Source organism: Balaenoptera ricei, chromosome 10 (assembly GCF_028023285.1).
Source record: "Balaenoptera ricei isolate mBalRic1 chromosome 10, mBalRic1.hap2, whole genome shotgun sequence".
Taxonomy (NCBI): domain Eukaryota; kingdom Metazoa; phylum Chordata; class Mammalia; order Artiodactyla; family Balaenopteridae; genus Balaenoptera; species Balaenoptera ricei.
The window spans coordinates 70,120,381-70,146,350 of NC_082648.1; the positions used below are offsets into that span (position 1 = coordinate 70,120,381).

A 25,970-nucleotide genomic window follows, 5' to 3' on the forward strand; every position below is an offset into this window, starting at 1 on the left:
TATTCAGAGTAAATTTTTGACAGGACGGTTCACATGCGTAATGTTTTCTTCTGTGACTGGTGGTTCTTAAGTGGATTGCTGAAGGCATTTAGCATGCTGACTGTGAAAGAAATGGTTTTTAACTGTGTGAGATTTGAACTTCACATCTTTCAAGTGTGGAAGCATTAACACTCCAGTAGTGTTAAGCTTTTTATACCACCTGCTTCCCCTATTTTGAGTTCTGGTGATTTTCCTATGATTGCTTCCATTGGCACTCTTGAAAATCTGTGAGTCAACCCTTCAAATATGATACGACTGTATAACTGGATTAGCCATTGATCTGTGTACCTCTACAAGAATATTAACTTCTAACTTTTAAGATAAATCTTTTCATCGCATTTTCATTTTTCATTCGTCAGAAAGGACAAGACCAGGAGAAAGGATAAGACCAGGGCCAGGAGATTTTAGAAATTCACTTTGTAAGATATGGAGCCAATAAGATAAGGAGATATGAGCTTTGGGCTGTGTATCAAAAAGAATAAATATATGAAATGTATGTACACAATTTGCTCCTAAAAGTTCATTTCTCATTATAAAGCTGTAGTGGTTTATTTTCTTTTCTTTTTACCATTCACGCTTGATATAAATTCTACATTATGTACTATGGTTACAGACATTAATTTGCTAGGCATTAGTCTATACACTACAAAGGCCAGCCTCCAGTTCAGCTGCATTAAATAGGTAATATATTTTGTTTAAAGTTTCAATTAAACTCAGGACCAGAAGATATATGGTCCCTATGGGGGGTTTGAACATTTTCATGCCAGTGCTGGGATTGCCTAAGGATCATGCTTAGGTCTAGATGTTGCTTGCTTTCCTGGAAATATGATATGAGACAGTTGATTATATTTCACTGCTATTAAAACCACACGAGCCCACCTGTTACATTAATTCATACTTTTGCCAGTTTAGTGGTAAAGGAGAAGACTGAGGCTTAAAAACTTTATTTTTAAATTGAGTTATAAGGAAATGAATATATTCAAATTAATACCTAATTATATCCTTATTCTCTGATTCCCAAATAATTTCAATATGTTCTGCTTGAAAAATATGTTTTCTGAGGCTTCAATAGAAATAAATGAGAAAAAAAAGTGTATATTTTACTCTTTTATTGGGCACTATCCACGGAGTGAATCTTTTACTCAGTAATAAATATGGGTTGGATTGTTCTCAGAAAATTAAAGTGATGCTATGTTATACTTGGAAAATTAACTGAATTTCGAATTCTGACATTCTTAAAAGATGCCAATTTTGATGACATTGAGACGAAATGAACATAATCATGGGAAGAAGAAAATCTTGTATGAAGGATACAATCTTGAAAATCAATGTCAAGAAAATGATAAATTGTTGCACATATTTAGAATAGGCCAGTAATACAAATGAAGTTAAAAATTAAATACATTACTCATTGTACATACTTTGCTCTTTGTGTATTTATATTGGCTTTTCCTAATAGGTAGGGAAAAGTTGTTTCCTACATGAAAATCTTATTTAACTCCCCTAAGAACTGTTACTTAGTTGTGATTTTATTTATACTGACTGAAGCTATTGTCATATTCAAATTGAATAAAGCATTAAAATAGAACATGCAAAGTTTTGTTCCAGATGACAAGTCTTTTTTTTGCCAACATGTAAATTATGAGTATGGGGTTCTGTGAGCTGTTGTAGAATCTTATTTTTAAGTATTCATTAAAAATAGAATGAATTTTAAAATTTTTGATATATCTTAGTAATTAACATTAATATAAAAATTTATAGTATAAAATAAATTATTCATTACATATTATAGAGACATATTGCTTGATCCAGGAATACATATGAAATGTAATCCTAAGAAGATGTGTATAAAACTGAAAATGCTTTTATTATTCTCTTCTGAGGTCTTCCTGCAAATATTTATATACTATTTCTCTGAATACGATTATTTTCATTAATTCTTTCCAAGCTAGTACAACATTTACTCATTCTTTTTTATTTTTTCTGATGTAAACTTTGGGTTTTTCTAAACACAATTTAGAAATTCCTTGCGTATATTTTTAGTATTCCCTAAATATTTCAGTTGTATTAAGCCGTTTTATTTTATTCCACTGTAATTCTCTTGACGACAGTATTATAGTTTTTGGGAGTGGATCATCACCTCCAACATATACAGGGACACACACACACACAGTCTCACTTTCTCTTTTTTTGGAAAATCTGACCATTTTATGGGATGTCTCCAACATTCGTTGATTGATTGCTCTTAGTGATTAATTTCCTTGAAAACATAAAGGAAATTGGTTAGCCTAGAGAACTTTAGGATCCCCAATTGCAAAAAGAGACATAATAACATAGGCTCCTGGCTATTTTCCAAGTTAAATTTTGATGGCACATCAGATGTTTCCGGTATATAACACTAGGTAGTAGGAACCTTTTTAACTTTCACTGAAGTTTAACCTCTTTCTTCATGATTTGTGTTTTTACTTAATGAAACACGTTTTCATTTTTTTCCCCTGCATTTCCTCTCTTTGCTTTAAAACTACCCTTTCTGGCTTCAAGGGTTTTCCCTTAAGTTTGGTGCTGTAAGGACTTGCTAAAGAATTACGTACTGAACCATTTCATAACCTTCAGTTTAAGACTTGGATTATATTTCATTTACTTCCAATCACTCCGCTCCAAAGGAAGAAGTTATAGCTGTTAAAGTCTGTTGTCAGATACTAAGTAGCCCTCCTAATTTCTGTAATCATTTTAATTTTTGTCTTTGTCTGCTCTGTTCACTACCTCTTAAGGATTTCCAGTCAGGACTAATATATCCAAGGTAACTGGACTCTGTCATCTTTATGATACCATGAGGCTGAGGAAAATATTAGGATGGAAATACAAAAGATTCACAAAATTTGACAGCCAATAGTTACAGCAAGTTTATGACATAAATAAATAAAGGCCAGACTCCCTAATGTTTCTATGTTAATGCTAATACCGTGAAGTAAAAAGTGAGAATTTAAATCACAGCAAATTAAACTCTTGACATAATAGGCTCCTGATATCATGTGGTTCTGTCTGACCTATAGATTCTAGAAAAAGAAGTTACTTGGGGGCTTCCCTGGTGGCGCAGTGGTTGAGAATCTGCCTGCCAATGCAGGGGACACGGGTTCGAGCCCTGGTCTGGGAAGATCCCACATGCCGCGGAGCAACTGGGCCCGTGAGCCACAATTACTGAGCCTGCGCGTCTGGAGCCTGTGCTCCACAACGAGAGAGGCCACGATGGTGAGAGGCCTGCGCACCGCGATGAAGAGTGGCCCCCGCTTGTCGCAACTAGAGAAAGTCCTCGCACAGAAACGAAGACCCAACACAGCCATAAATAAATAAATAAAATTAAAAAAAAAAAAAAAAAAGAAGTTACTTGGAAATTTTTCTTCGGTGACATACTGGGCAAAAATGTAACATCTAAATCCAAGTTGATACATAATGTGATCAATTATTTCTCAGATATTTATCAAGACTCTGTGGAGCCACTTCTGAACTTAGGTTGGAGGACAGATAAAGAGATGAAGTGTTTTCTGTCTGGCTCTACACATCTCATAGTCTAATTTGAGATCAGGAAGATTATAATTGGTGAGGTAAGTCCTATAGATACATTAAAAAGATGGGGGACAGATAGGAGTTGGAATAAATGAAGAATTGAGTATAATCTTAAATAGGAAAAGTCAATTTTGTAAATATTGCCATCTTTAATTGATCCCTGGATTATAATTCAATAGCAATAAACATCTCAAAAATTTATCAAAAATTTGACAAAATGATTCTAAAGTTTATCTGGTAGACTTAACAGGAAAATAGAACCAAGAAGGTTTAGAGAAGAATAATGGGTGAGACTTGCTCTACTTGATATTAAAATATTAGTATCAGTAGAAGCTACAGTAATTAGAGCAGTGTTGCCCTGGCATAAAAACAGAAAATCTGACTAGTAGGACAGAATGGAGACCCCAGAAACAGATCAAAATTTACTAAATCTTTATAGATAATAGATGTGGAATTAAATATGATTGAGGGAAGGGAGTTTTTATAAAAGCTGATCTGGGAGAATTGATTAAATGTTTGGAAACAATAAAATTAGATATCTGCCTCACACCATATGGTAAAATGTATTTCATGTGGAATAAGTAGCTAATTTTAATAATGAAACTATATAAGTAGAAGAGAATATATGTCCCTCTGATGGAGAATAATTTTGTGCAAAATAGATAGTGATTAAACTACAAAGGAAAAGTCAACTTGATTTGCATATGTAAAAATTAAAATAGTCTGAAATGAAAAGCTATTACCATCTTTTGCCTATTATAAGGAAAAGATAAATGTCTTAATTAAAAAATGGTTTAAAACCATTAAACAGTGACCCACAATTTAAAAAAATTGATGGTTAAAATTTTATTTAAAAAATTTGTGAAAATATATGCCTTTTCATTAGTTCAAGAATTCTACTGCTATATATGTATTCTAAGATAATAAGATAAAAAATTTTTTAAAAAGGTAATTACAAAGAAGGATGATAATTGCTGAAGTAGGTGTAGTACCTGCAAAAAAATTGGGAGGGAAATTTGAATACACAAAAAATTGATCTTGAATGAGAAAGTATAATTTTGGAAAATTTATCATATTTCTTAATATAGTTTTAAAATGCTAGAAGGAACCCAAATATTTAAAACTAGCAAAATATTTTACTTATAATTGATTTTTTTCAAAATATAAAATAAATTCTGGAAAAACACCAAAATTTTACCAATCACTATCTATGAGTGATGGGATTCATCTGATTTAATAAAATTATCATCTTTCAGATTTTCTACAATGAGTAGATATAATGTTTGTAATTAGATAATAAATATAAATATTAAAAAAAATTTTAAAGGATTAATCAGGACTTGGGCTAGTCAATCTTGAGTAGATCATCTAGAAAATCCATGAGTATGACAGTTCCTTTTTAAACTAACTAGGATATTGTCACTGGTTTATGAAATGACTATGTAAATTACTGAACAGTGATGAATCTACAAATGATTATATAATTTAGGGGATTAAGGAGTTATTTAGTCTTAGCCCCTCATTTTGTGGATGATAAACTAAGGTCTTGTCAAATAACCTGTTTGTCTATAACCATATAAAGTTTTAATGGAAAAGTAAGAATTAGAAACCCAGCCATCTAATTACTCTTTTGGTATATAATTCATAATTCTGTGCTGCATCATAATTATAAATAATTTCGACAGGTAGATGGACAAACGAAGTTAATCAGTCAATTAATTAAAATGTGTTTATTTCATTTTAAAATTATGTGGCAAAATTAGTTCCTAAGGAAAGAATTAAAAGTAACATATAAAAAAAAAAATCGTAAACTTGAAGATGGGTAAAGTGCTCATTAAAAGAAAAATGACCAGCACAGAAAAACACTTCTTATAAAAACCATCAATATAGGACTTCCCTGGTGGCACATTGGTTAAGAATCCGCCTGCCAATGCAGGGGACACGGCTTCAAGCCCTGGTCCAGGAAGATCCCATATGCCGCGGAGCAGCTAAGCCTGTGCGCCACAACTACTGAAGCCCGCGCGCCTAGAGCCCGTGCTCTGCAATAAGAGAAGCCACCGCAATGAGAAGACCGCGCACCACAGCGAAGGGTAGACCCCGTTCACCGCAACTAGACAAAGCCCGCGCACAGCAACGAAGACCCATTGCAGCCAAAAAAAAGAAAGAAAACAGAATAAACCTGCTATCTTAAATGTAATAGAAGCATTTCTTAAAAATGAAATGAGGGGCTTCCCTGGTGGCGCAGCGGTTGAGAATCTGCCTGCCAATGCAGGGGACACGGGTTCGAGCCCTGGTCGGGGAAGATCCCACATGCCGCGGAGCGGCTAGGCCCGTGCACCACAACTACTGAGCCTGCGCGTCTGGAGCCTGTGCTCCGCAACAACAGAGGCCGCGATAGTGAGAGGCCCGCGCACCGCGATGAAGAGTGGCCCCCGCTTGCCGCAACTAGAGAAAGCCCTCGCACAGAAACGAAGACCCAACACAGCCAAAAATAAATAAATTAAAATAAAAAAAAAAAAATGAAATGATTACGTTAGTGACCAGCCAAGTCCTTAAGCTGGGAGAGCTTAGAAATTAGACAGATTACCATAGAATGCCTGACCTTCAAGGCAAAGTATCCTAAAACACTTGCAATATTGACAGTCAGATGCGTTCACCATATCAGCAACAGAAAGCCTGCTAGAAATCATGTAGGGCTATTTTCTGAATGCTCCTATTCTTTACAGGCCAGAAAAACGCTATAACCTACGTGAGCCCTTTTACAAAGGTAGCATTTCTCCCCAGTGTGCTGGTGTCGCTGTATTTTACAAACATTCTTCTGAAACTTTTAGAACTTCTCAACTTATAGCTAGGCACATGCAATTCAGTGTTGTTCACACCTTTTGCACTCATGTTCCATTGTTCACTGTGATTTTGCTCATAACCACTTACCATCTGTTTTATTATTTACTTGATATTTTTCTTCATTCTAAAACATATCTATGAAATCACATTTTTAAACACAGATTAAATGAAATTTATAAGTACTAAATTTAAAAAAGTTTTTGTGTTGTTTCATGTGCATCTAAAAATCAAACTTTGGAAAATACTGATAAATATATTTCTCTCGCAAGATTGTAAGTACCATGAAGGTGGGAATGACTGATACCTCATTAGCCTTTAGGTTTACCATCATATGCATTATCCATGTTGGCTAACCTAAATTGATATGCAAGATATGTATTTAAGATTTTTTTTTTTTGGCTGAGCTGTGTGGCATGCGGGATCTTAGTTCCCTGACCAGGGATCGAACTTGTGCCCCCTGCATTGGGAGCGTGGAGTCTTAACCACTGAACCACCAGGGAAGTCCCTATTTAAGAACTTTTTTTAAAGAGATTTAACAATTACCGTAATAATTGAGAAAGTGGTGGGAATGTAAATTGATACAACCACTATGGAGAACACTATGGAGGTTCCTTAAAAAACTAAAAATAGAACTACTATACGACCCAGCCATCCCACTACTGGGCATACACCCTGAGAAAACCATAATTCAAAAAGAGTCATGCACCAAAATGTTCATTGCAGCTCTATTTACAATAGCCAGGACATGGAAGCAACCTAAGTGTCCATCATCAGATGAATGGATAAAGAAGATGTGGCACATATTTACAGTGGAATACTACTCAGCCATAAAAAGAAACAAAATTGAGTTATTTGTAGTGAGGTGGATGGACCTAGAGTCTGTCATACAGAGTGAAGTAAGTCAGAAAGAGAAAAACAAATACCGTATGCTAACACATATATATGGAATCTAAGGGGAAAAAAAAAAAAGGTCATGAAGAACCTAGGGGTAAGATGGGAATAAAGACACAGACCTACTAGAGAATGGACTTGAGGATATGGGGAGGGGGAAGGGTAAGCTGTGACAAAGTGAGAGAATGGCATGGACATATATACACTACCAAACGTAAGATAGATAGCTAGAGGGAAGCAGCTGCATAGCACAGGGAGATCAGCTCGGTGGTTTGTGACCACCTAGAGGGGTGGGATAGGGAGGGTGGGAGGGAGAGAGATGCAAGAGGGAAGAGATATGGGAACATATGTATATGTATAACTGATTCACTTTGTTATAAAGCAGAAACGAACACACCATTGTAAAGCAATTATACTCCAATAAAGATGTTAAAAAAAAAAAAGAATTGAGAAAGGGGTGATTACTTTTGGTACCTGTGGTCAAAAAAATTTTTTTAAGTTGGGAAGGAGGGATAGATTGGGAGTTTGGGATTGACATGTACACATTGCTTTATTTAAAATAGTTAACCAACAAGGACCTACTATATAGCACAGGGAACTCTGCTCAGTTTTCTGTAATAATCTAAATGGGAAAAGAATTTGAAAAAGAATAGATATATGTATATGTATAGCTGAATCACTTTGCTGTACACCTGAAACTAACACAACATTGTTAATCAACTATACTCCAATATAAAATAAAAATTTTTAAAAAAGGGAATTTGGAGGGTGGAAGAATTGCATAAGTTGGTCAAAAGATACAAACTTCCACTTATAAGACAAAGACGTACTAGGGCTGTAATGTACAACATGATGACTGTAGTTTACACTGCTATATGGTGTATTTGCTTAGGGAGTAGATCCTCAAAGTTCTCATAACAGAGAAAAAAGCATTATTTTGTATCCATATGACATGATGGGTATTAACTAACCTTACTGTGGTAATCATTTCACAATATATATGTCAAGTCATAATGCTGTACACCTTAAACTTTTACAGTGCTGTATGCCACTTATATCTAAATAAAGCTGAAAAAAATAGGGAATCTAAACTGAATCTTAACATAGAAATATATTCTCTTGAGCAAGGGCAGGAGAAACAAAAGGTAACACTAGCAGATAGGGGTAATATGTACCCCTACATGCTCTATTCTTTATCTGGTAGCTGGAGCTGTCCAGTAACTTGAAACATGAAAATTAGTGAGATCTAGACTCTTACATCATCAGTAATCCAGCATTCTTTCCTTTAAGGAGTTAGTCTTTGCCTTATTTAGATTCAGGGCTTTTTAGGGAGGAAGAGTGACATTATTTGTTCTACATCTGAAACTGGTTTATATCTGCCTGAAGCCAGCCTGGAGACATCGAAATCCCTTTTGTCTGTGAGTGAATTGGAAATAAATCTGGGTGATGAACCTGATCACTACATCATCACACTGCAAATCTTGGAATTCTTACGAAAGTAACTCTATTATGTCATTTTTGTGTGTGTGTATGTAGGGTGAGAAAGAAAAATAGTCATCATTGCTTCTTTCCTCCTGGGTAGTATAAACATTTTTTTTTTCTATTATTGTAAGTTAAGAAGAATTATAGTACCAGAGAAGATGACTTAACCCTCCTCCCTCCACCCCATTCCCAATCAAGTATCTTCATTCCCTTCCTTATTGAATTTACTGAACTTTCTTTTCCTGTGGCCATTTCCTTTATGGAATTTTTATGATTTTAATATTTTAATCAAGCTTGAAGGATTACATGTATACCATTCTCTCCTAACACTGAATCCACTGATGGCACTTTTTGCAGTTATTTTATCCCTTCTCTAATTATTTTTTTATAGTATTTGGACAGAGTGGAATAGTAGAAAAAAAAAGAGAGAATCTAATCTGAATCCTGAATCTGTCATTTGCTTGTTTTTGAACACTGAGCAAGTTGGTTAAGCTCAATGACCCATAGTCACTTTGTTTGTAAAATGAGACCAATACTAATTAGAGTGTAGGAATAATGTAAAAAGTATAAAGATAATGGGGGGGGAGTGGGAGGGAGGCCCAAGAGAGAGGGGATATATGCATACATATAGCTGATTCACTTCATTGTACAGCAGAAACTAACACAACATTGTAAAGCAACTATACTCCAAAAATATATATATATATATAATACTTCAGTAGGTATTCAATAAGTAATAAACTTTATATAGTAGGTAGCTTGATGCATTGGCAAAAAGTATGGGCTTTCGAGGCATTCACACCTTTTAAGATAGGTTTATTAACTGTTTAAGTCACTTATTATTCCTGTACCTTCCTCCACATTCACAAATGAGTGTTCTAACCCCTTGTATGAATTAGAAATGAGAAATATGAGGCTCCTACCTTGGCAGTGCCAGGGATATAGCAAGTACTTGGGCTTGTATTGTTTGTTGCCTGAATCTTTATTGAGTTGCCTTTTAAACACATTTAAATTCATTCATGATCATTTTCTTGCATTTTAGGTTTTGCATCTTGATTTTATTACCACTTTTATGGATGGGCTGTTTTGTGTTAAGGTTAACCTTAGAACTTTTTTTAAAATTAATTAATTAATTTATTTTTAATGGCTGTGTTGGGTCTTCGTTTCTGTGCGAGGGCTTTCTCTAGTTGCGGCGAGCAGGGGCCACTCTTCATCGCGGTGCGCGGGCCTCTCACTGTCGTGGCCTCTCCCGTTGCGGAGCACAAGCTGCAGACGCGCAGGCTCAGTAGTTGTGGCTCACGGGCCTAGTTGCTCCGCGGCATGTGGGATCTTCCTAGACCAGGACTCGAACCCGTGTCCCCTGCATTGGCAGGCAGATTCTCAACCACTGCGCCACCAGGGAAGCCCTAAAGTACATCTTATATGCTACATATTTCCCTCTTAATAATTGAATAAAGTATGATTCAGAAACGTTTTTAAAGGTCAACCGTGGATTATTATTGCTCTTCCTTATTCCTTTAATTCAATAGAGAAGTCCAAGGCAAAGTGAAATGAACTTGATGGCCAGTGTATCATAAGCTAGAAAACAATTTTCCGTGAGTGAGGCAGAGTATAATTTTCACCTGAGCTGGAGACTTGGAAAGTTTGTGATTGTTCACTACCAACAGGTTAGCAATGCACTGAGGTCAGGTCGTCCTGGGTTTGAATTGTAGTTTTACCACTTTCTACATTTATGGTTTTGTGTGTTTGATTTAGCCACTGTGCTTTTCAATTTTCTTATCTGTGAAATCCAGGTAATTAAGGATGTTCCTTAATTTAAAAAATGAGATACATAAGCAACTAATGTAGAGATTGAAAATATGTTTCATCTCACAAACCTAATTTGAAAAGTTAGTTGGTACTGGCTGAATGAGGATGGTGCATTAAGGCCCCTTGTGGGGCTAAGTGAGAAAACATTCTGTGTGCCCAAAGGTATAGAATGGGAGGAGTGGCTGCATGTTAAGTCAGACATTTGCTCCCTATAGCTCACTACCCTATTTTGTAATAAACATTCAATGAATGTTATAGTCATTTTTGTTACTGAGATGCAATGAATGGTTACATGAAGTTTTTCTAAGTTGTAATGAATAGTACCTAAGTAAGCTAGTTATTTACATTTTTCATATACTTGCCAAGATGCATTATGGCATTATATTTCTTATTTGTGGTCCTTTGGTATTTCCCCACCTCACAAGCTTTATAACTTAATAAGTTGCTTATGAGTTCTTCCTGAACAAAATAGTTCAACCTAAGTAGTTAGCAGATTAATAATATTTCATTTCAAAATGGGTTTTAATAATGATAGATTTCTGACTTGGAAAAAAAATAGTGCACTTTCTGAAATGATTTTTTAAAAATCAGACACTTAAATATAAAGATTTGAATCTCAAAAGCACCCTGGAATTGCACTCTCTTTCTGTACAGGTAACTTACCTGTTACTATTCTACAAGTTAGTTGAATTTTTAATAAATAAAAAGTAGAAGCCATATTAAATATAATGATTGTAGAACTTCTAAAAAGTGATCTATGAGCACTTGAAAACCCAAAGTAGAATTTCAGGTCAATTCCAAACAGAACCTATAATGCAGACCCATCTTTCAGCTCTAACTCTGAAATTTTTTTTTTTTTTAGCATCTTCATTGGAGTATAATTGCTTTACAATGGTGTGTTCGTTTCCGCTTTATAACAAAGTGAATCAGTTATACATATACATATGTTCCCATATCTCTTCCCTCTTGCATCTCCCTCCCTCCCACCCTCCCTATCCCACCCCTCTAGGTGGTCACAAACCACCGAGCTGATCTCCCTGTGCTATGCAGCTGCTTCCCTCTAGCTATCTATCTTACGTTTGGTAGTGTATATATGTCCATGCCATTCTCTCACTTTGTCACAGCTTACCCTTCCCCCTCCCCATATCCTCAAGTCCATTCTCTAGTAGGTCTGTGTCTTTATTCTCATCTTACCGCTAGGTTCTTCATGACCTTTTTTTTTTTTTTTCCCTTAGATTCCATATATATGTGTTAGCATACTGTATTTGCTTTTCTCTTTCTGACTTACTTCACTCTGTATGACAGACTCTAACTCCATCCACCTCACTACAAATACCTTCATTTCGTTTCTTTTTAAGGCTGAGTAATATTCCATTGTATATATGTGCCACATCTTCTTTATCCATTCATCCGATGTTGGACACTTAGGTTGCTTCCATGTCCTGGCTATTGTAAATAGAGCTGCAATGAACATTTTGGTGCATGACTCTTTTTGAATTATGGTTTTCTCAGGGTATATGCCCAGTAGTGGGATTGCTGGGTCGTATGGTAGTTCTATTTTTAGTTTTTGAAGGAACCTCCATACTGTTCTCCATAGTGGCTGTATCAGTTTACATTCCCAACAACAGTGCAAGAGGGTTCCCTTTTTTCCACACCCTCTCCAGCATTTATTGTTTCTAGATTTTTTGATGATGGCCATTCTGACCGGTGTGAAATGATATCTCATTGTAGTTTTGATTTGCATTTCTCTAATGATTAATGATATTGAGCATTCTTTCATGTGTCTGTTGGCAATCTGTATATCTTCTTTGGAGAAATGTCTATTTAGGTCTTCTGCCCATTTTTGGATTGGGTTGTTTGTTTTTTTGTTATTGAGCTGCATGAGCTGCTTGTAAATCTTGGAGATTAATCCTTTGTCAGTTGCTTCATTTGCAAATATTTTCTCCCATTCTGAGGGTTGTCTTTTAGTCTTGTTTATGGTTTCCTTTGTTGTGCAAAAGCTTTTAAGTTTCATTAGGTCCCATTTGTTTATTTGTGTTTTTATTTCCATTTCTCTAGGAGTTGAGTCAAAAAGGATCTTGCTGTGATTTATGTCATAGAGTGTTCTTCCTATGTTTTCCTCTAAGAGTTTGATAGTGTCTGGCCTTACATTTAGGTCTTTAATCCATTTTGAGTTTATTTTTGTGTATGGTGTTAGGGAGTGTTCTAAATTCATACTTTTACATGTACCTGTCCAGTTTTCCCAGCACCACTTATTGAAGAGGTTGTCTTTTCTCCACTGTATATGCTTGCCTCCTTTATCAAAGATAAGGTGACCATATGTGCGTGGGTTTATCTCTGGGCTTTCTATCCTGTTCCATTGATCTACGTTTCTGTTTTTGTGCCAGTACCAAACTGTCTTGATTACTGTAGCTTTGTAATATAGTCTGAAGTCAGGGAGCCTGATTCCCCCAGCTCCATTTTTCGTTCTCAAGATGGCTTTGGCTATTCAGGATCTTTTGTGTTTCCATACAAATTGTGAAATTTTTTGTTCTAGTTCTGTGAAAAATGCCAGTGGTAGTTTGATAGGGATTGCATTGAATCTGTAGATTGCTTTGGGTAGTAGAGTCATTTTCACAATGTTGATTCTTCCAATCCAAGAACATGGTATATCTCTCCATCTATTTGTATCATCTTTAATTTCTTTCATCAGTGTCTTATAATTTTCTGCATACAGGTCGTTTGTCTCCTTAGGTAGGTTTATTCCTAGATATTTTATTCTTTTTGTTGCAGTGGTAAACGGGCGTGTTTCCTTAATTTCTCTTTCAGATTTTTCATCATTAGTGTATAGAAATGCAAGAGATTTCTGTGCATTAATTTTGTATCCTGCTACTTTACCAAATTCATTGATTAGTTCTAGTAGTTTTCTGGTAGCATCTTTAGGATTCTCTATGTGTAGTATCATGTCATCTGCAAACAGTGACAGCTTTACGTCTTCTTTTCTGATTTGGATTCCTTTTATTTCTTTTTCTTCTCTGATTGCTGTGGCTAACACTTCCAAAACTATGTTGAATAATAGTGGTGAGGGTGGGCAACCTTGTCTTGTTCCTGATCTTAGTGGAAATGGTTTCAGTTTTTCACCATTGAGGACAATGTTGGCTGTGGGTTTGTCATATATGGCCTTTATTATGTTGAGGAAAGTTCCCTCTATGCCTACTTTCTGCAGGGCTTTTATCATAAATGGGTGTTGAATTTTGTCGAAAGCTTTCTGTGCATCTATTGAGATGATCATATGATTTTTCTCCTTCAGTTTGTTAAAATGATGTATCACGTTGATTGATTTGCGTATATTGAAGAATCCTTGCATTCCTGGGATAAACCCCACTTGATCATGGTGTATGATCCTTTTAATGTGCTGTTGGATTCTGTTTGCTAGTATTTTGTTGAGGATTTTTGCATCTATGTTCATCAGTGATATTGGCCTGTAGTTTTCTTTCTTTGTGACATCTTTGTCTGGTTTTGGTATCAGGGTGATGGTGGCCTCGTAGAATGAGTTTGGGAGTGTTCCTCCCTCTGCAATATTTTGGAAGAGTTTGAGAAGGATATGTGTTAGCTCTTCTCTAAATGTTTGATAGAATTCACCTGTGAAGCCATCTGGTCCTGGGCTTTTGTTTGTTGGAAGGTTTTTAGTCACAGTTTCAATTTCAGTGCTTGTGATTGGTCTGTTCATATTTTCTATTTCTTCCTGGTTCAGTCTCGGCAGGTTGTGCATGTCTAAGAATTTGTCCATTTCTTCCAGGTTGTCCATTTTATTGGCATAGAGTTGCTTTTAGTAATCTCTCATGATCGTTTATATTTCTGCAGTTTCAGTTGTTACTTCTCCTTTTTCATTTCTAATTCTATTGATTTGAATCTTCTCCCTTTTTCTCTTGATGAGTCTGGCTAATGGTTTATCAATTTTGTTTATCCTCTCAAAGAACCAGCTTTTAGTTTTATTGATCTTTGCTATTGTCTCCTTCATTTCTTTTTCATTTATTTCTGATCTGATCTTTATGATTTCTTTCCTTCTGCTAGCTTTGGGGTTTTTTTGTTCTTCTTTCTCTAATTGCTTTAGGTGCAAGGTTAGGTTGTTTATTCGAGATGTTTCCTGTTTCTTCATGTAGGCTTGTATTGCTATAAACTTCCCTCTTAGAACTGCTTTTGCTGCATCCCATAGGTTTTGGGTCATTGTGTCTCCATTGTCATTTGTTTCTAGGTATTTTTTGATTTCCCCTTTGATTTCTTCAGTGATCACTTCGTTATTAAGTAGTGTATTGTGTAGCCTCCATGTGTTTGTATGTTTTACAGATCTTTTCCTGTAATTGATATCTAGTCTCATAGTGTTGTGGTCAGAAAAGATACTTGATACGATTTCAATTTTCTTAAATTTACCAAGGCTTGATTTGTGACCCAAGATATGATCTATCCTGGAGGATGTTCCATGAGCACTTGAGAAAAATGTGTATTCTGTTGTTTTTGGGTGGAATGTCCTATAAATATCAATTAAGTCAATCTTGTTTAATGTATCATTTAAAGCATGTGTTTCCTTATTTATTTTCATTTTGGATGATCTGTCCATTGGTGAAAGTGGGGTGTTAAAGTCCCCTACTATGATTGTGTTACTGTCGATTTCCCCTTTTATGGCTGTTAGTATTTGCCTGATGTTTTGAGGTGCTCCTATGTTGGGTGCATAAATATTTACAATTGTTATACCTTCTTCTTGGATTGATCGCTTGATCATTATGTAGTGTCCTTCTTTGTCTCTTGTAATAGTCTTTATTTTAAAGTCTATTTTGTCTGATATGAGAATTGCTACTCCAGCTTTCTTTTGATTTCCATTTGCATGGAATATCTTTTTCCATCCCCTCACTTTCAGTCTGTATGTGTCCCTAGGTCTGAAGTGGGTGTCTTGTAGACAGTATATATACAGATCTTGTTTTTCTATCCATTCAGCCAGTCTCTGTCTTTTGGTGGGAGCATTTAATCCATTTACATTTAAGGTAATTATTGATATGTATGTTCCTACTACCATTTTCTTAATTATTTTGGGTTTGTTTTTGTAGGTCTTTTCCTTCTCTTGTGTTTGTTGCCTAGAGAAGTTCCTTAAGCATTTGTTGTAAAGCTGGTTTGGTGGTGCTGAACTCTCTCAGCTTTTGCTTGTCTGTAAAGGTTTTAATTTCTCCATCAAATCTGAATGAGATCCTTGCTGGGTAGAGTAATCTTGGTTGTAGGTTTTTCTCCTTCATCACTTTAAGTATATCCTGCCACTCCTTTCTCGCTTGCAGAGTTTCTGCTGAAAGATCAGCTGTTAACCTTATGGGGATTCCCTTGTGTGTTATTTGTTGCTTTTCCCTTGCTGCTTTTAATATATTTTCTTTATATTTAATTTTTGATAGTTTGATTGATATGTGTCTTGGTGTGTTTCTCCTTGGATTTATCCTGTATGGGACTCTCTGTGCTTCCAGGACTTGATTAACTATTTCCTTTCCCATATTAGGGAAGTTTTCAACAATAATCTCTTCAAATATTTTCTCAGTCCCTTTCTTTTTCTCTTCTTCTTCTGGGACCCCTATAATTCGATTGTTGGTGCGTTTAATGTTGTCCCAGAGGTCTCTGAGACTGTCCTCAGTTCTTTTCATTCTTTTTTCTTTATTCTGCTCTGCAGTAGTTATTTCCACTATTTTATCTCCCAGGTCACTTACCCATTCTTCTGCCTCAGTTATTCTGCTATTGATCCCTTCTAGAGTATTTTTAATTTCATTTATTGTGTTTTTCATCATTGCTTGGTTCCTCTTTAGTTCTTCTACGTCCTTGTTAAATGTTTCTTGCATTTTGTCTATTCTATTTCCAAGATTTTGGATCATCTTTACTATCATTATTCTGAATTCTTTTTCAGGTAGCCTGCCTATTTCCTGTTCATTTGTTAGGTATTGTGTGTTTTGACCCTGCTCCTTCATCTGCTGTGTGTTTTTCTGTGTTCTCATTTTGCTTAACTTACTGTGTTTGGGCTCTCCTTTTCACAGGCTGCAGGTTCGTAGTTCCCGTTGTCTTTGGTATCTGTCCCCAGTGGCTAAGGTTGGTTCAGTGGGTTGTGTAGGCTTCCTGGTGGAGGGGACTAGTGCCTGTGTTCTGGTGGATGCGGCTGTATCTTGTCTTTCTGGTGCGCACGTCCACGTCTGGTGGTGTGTTTTGGGGTGTCTGTGGCCTTATTATGATTTTAGGCAGCCTCTCTACTAATGGATGGGGCTGTGTTCCTGTCTTGCTAGTTGTTTGGCATAGGGTGTCCAGCACTGTAGCTTGCTGGTCGTTGAGTGAAGCTGGGTCTTGATGTTGAGATGGAGATCTCTGAGAGATTTTTGCCGTTTGGTATTACGTGGAGCTGGGAGGTCTCTTGTGGACCAGTGTCCTGAAGTTGGCTCTCCCACCTCAGAGGCACAGCCCTGATGCCTGGCTGGAGCACCAAGAGCCTTTCATCCACACGGCTCAGAATAAAAGGGAGAAAAAATAGAAAGAGAGAAAGAAAGGGGATAAAATAAAATAAAATATAGCTATTATAATAAAAAATAAGAAAAAAATTATTGAGAAAAAAATTTTAATTTAATAAAATATATTTATTAATTTTTTATAATAAAAATAGAAAAAAATTATTAAGAAAAAATGTATTAAGAAAAAAATTTAATTTGGGGGGGGGGTTATTTATTTATTTATTTATTTTTGGCTGTGTTGGGTCTTCGCTTCTGTGCGAGGGCTTTCTCTAGTTGCGGCGAGTGGGGGCCGCTCTTCATCGCAGTGCACGGGCTTCTCACTATCGTGGCCTCTCTTGTTGCAGAGCACAGGCTCCAGATGCGCAGGCTCAGTAGTTGTGGCTTGCGGGCTTAGTCGCTCCGCGGCATGTGGGATTCTCCCGGACCAGGGCTCGAACCCATGTCCCCTGCATTGGCAGGCAGATTCTCAACCACTGCGCCACCAGGGAAGCCCAAAATTTAATTTTTTTAAAATAAAAATTAAGAAAAATTTATTGAGAAAGTTTTTTAAATTTTTTAAAATAAAAAGTAAGGAAAAAAATTAAGAAAAAAAAATTTTTTAAGTATAAAAAAAACAAAAAATTACGGACGGACCGAACCCTAGGACAAATGGTGAAAGCAAAGCTATACAGACAAAATGTCACCCAGAAGCATACACATATACACTCACAAAAAAAGGAAAAGGGGAAAAATTAATATATCCTGCTCCCAAAGTCCACCTCCTGAATTTGGGATGATTCGTTGTCTATTCAGGTATTCCACAGATGCAGGTACATCAGGTTGTTTGTGGAGCTTTAATCCGCTGCTTCTGAGGCTGCTGGGAGAAATTTCCCTTTCTCTTCTTTCTTTGTACAGCTCCCGGGGTTCAGCTTTGGATTTGGACCCGCCTTTGCGTGTAGGCCGTGTAGGTCACCGGAGGGTGTCTGTTCTTCGCTCACACAGGGCGGGGTTAAAGAGCAGCTGTTTCGGGGGCTCTGGCTCACTTAGGCCAGGGGGAGGGAGGGGTACGGAGGAGGCGGGGCAAACCTGCGGCCGCAGAGGCCGGCGTGACATTGCAGCAGCCTGAGGCGCGCCGTGCGTTCTCCCGGGAAAGTTGTCCGTGGATCACGGGAGCCTGGCAGTGGCGGGCTGCACAGGTTCCCGGGAGGGGCGGTGTGGAGAGTGACCTGTGCTTGCACACAGGCTTCTTGGTGGCGGCAGCAGAAGCCTTAGCGTCTCATGCCCGTCTCTGGGGTCCGCGCTGATAGCCGTGGCTTGCACCTGTCTCTGGAGCTCCTTTAAGCGGCGCTCTGAATCCCCTCTCCTCGCGCACCAGGAAACACAGAGGCAAGAAAAAGTCTCTTGCCTCTTCGGCAGCTGCAGACTTTTTTCCGGACTCCCTCCCGGCTAGCTGTGGTACACTAACCCCTTCAGGCTGTGTTTACGCAGCCGACCCCAGTCCTCTCCCTGCGATCCAATGAAGCCCGAGCCTCAGCTCCCAGCCCCCGCCCGCCTCGGCGGGTGAGCAGACAAGCCTCTCAGGCTGGTGAGTGCTGGTCAGCACCACTCCTCTGTGCGGGAGTCTCTCCGCTTTGCCCCCTGCACCCCTGTGGCTGTGCTCTCCTCCGCTGCTCCAAAGCTTCCCCCCTCCGCCACCCGCAGTCTCCGCCCGCGAAGGGGCTTCCTAGTGCGTGGAAACCTTTCCTCCTTCACAGCTCCCTCCCACTGGTGCAGGTCCCGTCCCTATTCTTTTGTCTCTGTTATTTCTTTTTTCTTTTGCCCTACCCAGGTACGTGGGGAGTTTCTTGCCTTTTGGGAGGTCTGACGTCTTCTGCCAGCGTTCAGTGGGTGTTCTGTAGGAGCAGTTCCGCATGTAGATGTATTTCTAATGTATCTGTGGGAAGGAAGGTGATCTCCGCGTCTTACTCTTCCGCCATCTTGCCCAGACCCCCTAACTCTGAAATTAGTATGTGTTTTCTTCTGGCTTTAGAATCCCTTTTAGAGATAAATAGTTTGATTTGGTTTATCATTAATTGCTTTACAATTTTTAATATCCAGGATTGTGCATCTTTTCTGTTATATAAATCACATCTTGTATCGTTTTAGTATGAAGAAGTGGTTCACTCTCCCTAAGGAAAATTACTATTTGTTTTGTTTGGAAATATTTATTAGTTCAACATGGCAAATAGAAAATTGTATGACATTGTTTCACTTATTAGGAGATATTATAATTAAAAAATATAATTATCACAGAAACATGTAAAAAATTTTTTAAATCCATGCCTAATCCTACCACCCTAACAACTATGAATGTTTTATATATTTTATTCTAGTTTTTGGTCTTTGCTTCAGGATTTCTTGCATCTCACCCTGAGCATTTGATTAAATCTAACCAAGTTCTTCTTAAATACGAACACATTTTAAGCTTTAGGAAAAACATTTTTTTTCGAGCTATCATTTTTATGATAATATAGTTTATTGACTTTTCTCAGAACTGGAAACACATAGATGTGTGTGAGTGGTACCTGCATGTTTATGCATGTTACATATAATTTGTCACCAATATTTTTACTAACCGGTCAAGCAAAGGGCACTCAAAAGATCAGGAGACGCAAATCAATTCAATTCATCAGACATATTTCTATTGACAATGCTGTGCTAATGCAAAAAGAATTTGATTAAAATAAAAGGAAGCTAGCTCTTCCTTTGAAGCAAAGATGTACAACCAGTGTGGGTAACACATTTAGGAAAAGCCTCTGATTATTCCTCTAAATGGAAAAAGCCATCATAATTATGACTAGTTAAGCTATAAAAGTCTGCTTGAAAAATAATGCAGGTCACCAGTCTGTTGCCTGGTCTCAGAAATTAAGTAACTTCAACATTTGCAGTGTTTATTATAACTATAATATTTAACTTAAATACACAAATCATCTTAAAATACACTTTTACCGTCAGGGGAATATTCTACCATACTATGAGCATAGAAGGGAGAGGGGGGTGATAATAAGCAGGCAACTGATACACTTTTGGCTATATTTCCAATTTTTTTCTCTTACTTGGCTGTTAGTGAAATGCTCTTTGGTGGGCAAAATTTGTGTAATTTGAAAGTAACAGCTGATGGCTGGAAGGCCTTAGACTAGCTTTGCACATGGTGATGGGCATGCTAAGTAACTGTCATATATTCACTGGATCTTCCAAAGGAAACTGGTAAATTTTATTTACTTATTAAAATATAAAATGCAAATAATTTCTGAAAAAACTGAAATCTAGCACCAATGCTTAAACCCAAATATTTTTAACTCCTTCATTTAATCTTACTTTCTCAACAAGGTTGTTAACCTTAGAGGGCAGGACCTTGAACTTCTGTTGTCTAGGTGCTGCATAATACTCTCCAATTAGTAGTTATTCTATAAATACTTGAGTGTCTGAAGGAATGAATGAATGTGAATAAAAAAGAACAAATGATTGTACATAAGAAAGACCCAACCTTAAAAAAAAAAAAAGAAATGATGACAAAGCACATATTCTTGGGAGTTAGATGTTTCTAAGTTTAAAAAAAAAAAATCAAAGCTTTATCATGTACTACATTTTTGACTTTTAGGCATTTCACTTAATTTCTCCAAACACAAGTTTTCTCATCTGTGAAATAGACATGATGGTGACTTTTGGGGAATCAAATGAGGTAACGGATGAGAGTACTTGCCACAGAATCTGAAAATGTGTGGAATATAAACATGATGATGTGATCTGTTGCAAATGTTCTCGGAAAACTGTATCCTCATACTGATTTTCATGATTCTCTTGCCAGGTGAAGCGTACATGCGACTAAGCAAGCTCCCTGAAGCAGAGCATTGGTATATGGAATCACTGAGATCCAAGACAGACCACATCCCTGCTCATCTCACCTATGGGAAACTGCTTGCTCTAACAGTGAGTAACTCCCTTTCTCACCCTTTAGAAACTGGTTCTGCCTGTGCAGACTGAGGCAGATAGGATTTGAGGTACTGGTTCCTGGCCAGTTAACCCAGATTGTTAGGATTTAATGATGATAATACTAAGTTAGAACTCTGTACAGAAAAATATAGAAAAATGCATTCCTTTGGCTATGGGGTTTGCCATAGATAAAATATGATATGTATCCTTGATGTAACTTAATTGAAATGTATAAATGGAGAACTCCAAATGTGTGATTATATAATGAACTTGTCAAAATAACAATATTTGTATAAAGACTATGTTCTCCAAGCCAGTGTTAACCCCAGATTGGCTATAATGTGGAATTAAGTCTGATTCTTTCCAAAACGCCAGCGTTATATAAGATACTGCACGTGTGTCCATCACTGTCACCTAGAATTCCTACTAATTGGAAATCATTCTGTAAGAGAAGTGGAGCCATCATTTGGCCACCCACTATGTGACAAGCTCTCTTGGCCACATTTCTGTGAAAGTGGTATTATTTGAAGCATAAGAAATCGTTGATATTCTACCTTTGTGACTTACAAAAACTGTAATTTTATGTGCCTCAAAGTAGTATTAATGTTTTTATTTTATACAATCGGGGATTGTTCAGAATATTTAAGTAACTTTTCACCCAGCTAACAAATGGTACAACTAGCCTCAATCCTAATCTGAATCTATTATCTGTGTTATTTTAGTTATATCCCTTAATCTCTCTCCAATATTACTAAAAATAAATGAACACTAGCAAAACGTAGAGCAAATGGTCAGGAAAGTGATTGCTAAGTGAATTCGTAGAAGGGTGTCTTATAATTATTTGAAAATAATAACATTTTTATTTCCCACAGAAGGTGATAAGCTAAACACTTAAAAGTATTATGTATCCATTCTAAGATATCACTAAAATGTTACTAAAGAGATTATATAAGCAGACTAAGTAACCAGAAAACATCCCACTAAAAAACATCTAGATATGCCTAGTAAACTACAACAGATATGCTCTTAATGCATGGCTGAGCTCAAGGTGTAGAAAGAGAATTTCCCAGGGATGGAAATGAAGCAATAACTAAACACCAGAACAGTAAACAGTAGGCTGTTCCTACAGCTGATTTGGGATAGTTTACCAGTTGCAACAACCCATGGGAAGGAGCTTATTGTTTGTTTTCCTTCTTGTTGGAATAAGAGACAAAACCTTGGACCAACAGAAGGCCAGGAATTAGATGCCTAAATAAAGCAGGAAAGTTCATATCCTCAGTGAAAGAATAATGTAGAAAAAGTTCACATAGTGATACAAGAGGGCAACATGAAAGTTTGTCTATCTCAGCATGGAATCTGAAATCTTTGCAGAGAATTTGTCACTATCATCCTCCCTTTACCAGGCTTTGGGTTTTGAATTTACTTTACTTGAATGATCAGGGAATTCCTAGGCCAAGAAATTAAAGTCAGTCCACTAAAACCTCTAGCTGAAGACGTTACTGAAGGTGTCCTTCGAAAGAACACAGTTAAATCTAGAAGGAGTTACTAAGTGGGGAGCAAAAAGACTGGTGAACAAAGAAATGGTGATTATGTGGGTAAATCAGAATAAACTTTTACTGAATAAAACTATTGAGAAGGAATAACCTCACAGGAACAATCAGAATGGGAGGGGAGATGAAATTTAAGCTGATTTTTTGGAAGCCAGAAAGCAGAAAGAGGTATTACAACTGATTCATCAGAACAGAGTAAACAACCATCTAAAGGGAGTTTGGAACGGGGTAACAATAAGAAAGCTGGAGAGACTCAAGACGTGGCGGCAGCTGGCATAGAAGAGAGTGAGTTAAGGAGTATGAAATAGGGTAATCAGTTGTAACTTACATATGCGGCAGTCAGGTTTCTCCCCACGTGCTCAGTGCTAGCAAGCCGGCACTCACCTCCAAGTGGGGAACGGATGCTCACAGTGGCGGAGCGGTTGGGTGAGAGAGCTCCGTGACTCAGGAACAGCTTGCGCAGTCAAAGGTGGAATGCAGAGGGGACTGAAAGGAGGATTGATTGAATGTCTTCCAGTGGAGTACTCAGATTGTCAGTACCACTCCCCTGCCACACGCAGAACACAAGCTACACAAAGTTCATACCCACTCAGCAACACATATACACACACCTCACCTCCCAAGAAATGGTTGCATTCTTAGCTGGAGAAGCTGAATCACTGTAGGGGAAAGATTTCCATATACCTACCTTTGGAGGTCCCTGAAAATGACTAGCTCCCAAACCAGACAAACAAAAGTGACTCCAGTCTAGAAAGCATACTTATGCCTAAGGAGTTCATTCAGCTTTTATTAACTTTTAAATAAAAAGTTTATTTTTTAATGGGCAACCAAGGATCATCAGTCATATTAGGGAAGCCTCAAATGTAAAAGATTGGAACTGAAACAAATGATTAGCAAAAGGAAACTGAAGGAAACAAAAGAAAAAAAAAAATCCTTAGAGATGGTAATATAGCATTTTGTGAAGTGCAGGATGCCATAAAAAATAAATAATGAAAAAACAAGAAAGAGCTTTTAGAAGTTAAAAATGATGGTAAAACCATTTTCATTTGAAGGATAAGAAAATAAAGGTGAGTAAATGTTTTCATACATAAACATAAAGATGAAGAAAAAAATATATGAAAGAAGAAATTATGAAATAAATTAATATGGGGGCCCCAAAAAAGAAGGGACAGAGAAAGGGAAAGAACATTACTTAGAATTGGAGGGTATAAGTTGCCATTTTGGCCATCTATAGGATCATAATATGTCTAGTTTAATCAGTTAGAAAAAAATTATTTTACCTTATGAAAACCTGTTCCATTTCCTATTCTGATAGGCTGATAATTCACACAGCTCCATATAAAAATAGAATGCATGTATAACTTTGGCCTCAATTACTGTCTTTGAGATGTCCTTATGGAATTCAAATGGAAACATTTTTAATTAGATTGGGAAATGGCCACCTTCAAAGAATCTAAAAGTTTCAAATGCCTGATTTACCTCCCTGCCAAAAAAAATCATTTAGAAAAAAAAACTGAATGCTTAAATGTACTTAATTCTGAATATACCTAGATTGTGACACTAGTTTGGATATAGAAACTACGTGTCTTTTAAATTTTTTTTTCCTTCTTCTTTTCACGCCTGAATAATTTGTTTCCTGTACCAAAAATATGATTTTACAGGCTGCTTTATTTTTCAGAAGGTATTTTTAAAAACAAGATTTAGCAGTTTTAATTTACTGAAACATATGGAAGGAAGGGAAGGAAAGACGTGTATTACAATCAAATTTTAATCCCCACCCCCACCATCCAGAGAACTTTTGTAGTTTCCGACTTGCTGATTAGATGAAATACAAATCCTATTATGGAATGGCTTAAACTCAAAGTGCCAAAAACTCCACAACCATCCTTAACAGTCTCTTTTTGAATTATGAGATTTGGCAAATTTCTGATCCCAGTGGATTGCTTTTGTCTAATTTTGGGTTTCTTGGCCTGGTAATATGCCATTGACTTAACATGGAATTGGCAAGGTAGAAAATACCACACATTTGACTTCTGAATGCTTTAAATATAAAATATTATAAAATGGAATTGGCTATTACTCTCAAGGGAAGAAGAATAGAAATGGAATTGTGTTTTTACTGTTCCATCAAAACTGACCAAAGGCAAAATATGTAAAACTGATGTGCAACAAAATTAGACTTAGACTATAGAGTAGGACTTCATATAAAGAATTATATTTTTCTGAGACAAATTAGACAAAAAATTGATTATTGGTGCTTTTATTATAGCCAGTGGAATGATTCACTCGAGCATTTTTGTACAAAATTTTCTTTAAGAATTTGTAGTATTTATAGTATTTAGAAAAGTTCAAAAAGATTTGGAATTTCCCAGAATGCTCTGACAAATTCCATAGATCAAATCCTTTTTTATTTCTCTGACAAAAATGTCCCTTTCCTCTCTCTACCTGTTCAAATTTTATTTCCTCAGTGAAGTCTTGCCTGAGTCTTTCAAGCAATGATTTTTTCCTTTCTCTGTACTTCCATGGCACTGGTTTCAGTATCTCTATAATAGCACATTTTAGATTGAATGGCAGACATAAATCTATCTTTTGACCCTGGACATGGGACAGGGACTAAGTCTTAACTTATCTTTTTATATCTTTAGTATATGGCATTTCAGTATCTTGATAACTATCCCTGTACCCTCCTTTTGCATTTCCCTTGTTAAGTTACATAAGGGCTGGGCATAGGTCATTTTTTCTCCCCAGTTTTATTTAGATATAATGACATATAGTACTGTATAAGTGAAAGGTATACAGGGTGCCTGACTTTTTAATATTTCTGTTTCCTTAGCCTGATTCTCATGTCCTCATTAGTCCCTTCATTTTGCCAACACATGTATTGAGATTTGTTAATCCATGCTAGGGATCACTCTAATTCCCAATGATATATACTGAATACATGAATGAGAGTGGCATGATTGTAGAGTGGATACAGTGTAATCTTCCAAGACCCTGGAAGGGGAGGTGGTCACAAGAGGATGATTGTACATCTCTTGAGTGCCTGTGATTGATATATGTTATTTCATGAAGCTTTACGAGTACTGTCCTCTTTTTATAAATGAGAAAACTGAGCTTCAAAGATTTAAGGAATGTCCCCAAGAATAAATAAGCCACTAAATAGTAGAATTGGATACATCCTCAAGGATTTCTGAATTAAGCATCATTAATTTTCATTCTATATTAAATAATTTTGTGTGGAGCTTTTTCCCTCCTTTTATACTTGATCAGAGATTCTAAAAGGAAGTTAGTGCTCCTGCCTCCCCATTTTTTTTTTTTTAATTAAATTTATTTTTTA

At 36.7% G+C, this 25,970-nt stretch overlaps 1 protein-coding gene across 10 annotated transcripts in view; it reads left to right on the forward strand.

Moving 5' to 3' along the window:
- TMTC2 (transmembrane O-mannosyltransferase targeting cadherins 2) overlaps window positions 1-25,970 on the forward strand; it is a 1,049,079-nt gene that overhangs the window by 394,654 nt on the left and 628,455 nt on the right. For all 10 annotated transcript variants that reach the window (XR_009505423.1, XM_059936614.1, XM_059936611.1 and 7 more), the window contains exon 9: window positions 20,959-21,080. Coding sequence is in view for 9 of the 10 variants with exons in the window: in XM_059936614.1 (XP_059792597.1) it covers window positions 20,959-21,080 (122 nt within the window). In the remaining variant the exon portion in view is untranslated. The remainder of the gene's footprint in view (window positions 1-20,958; window positions 21,081-25,970) is intronic.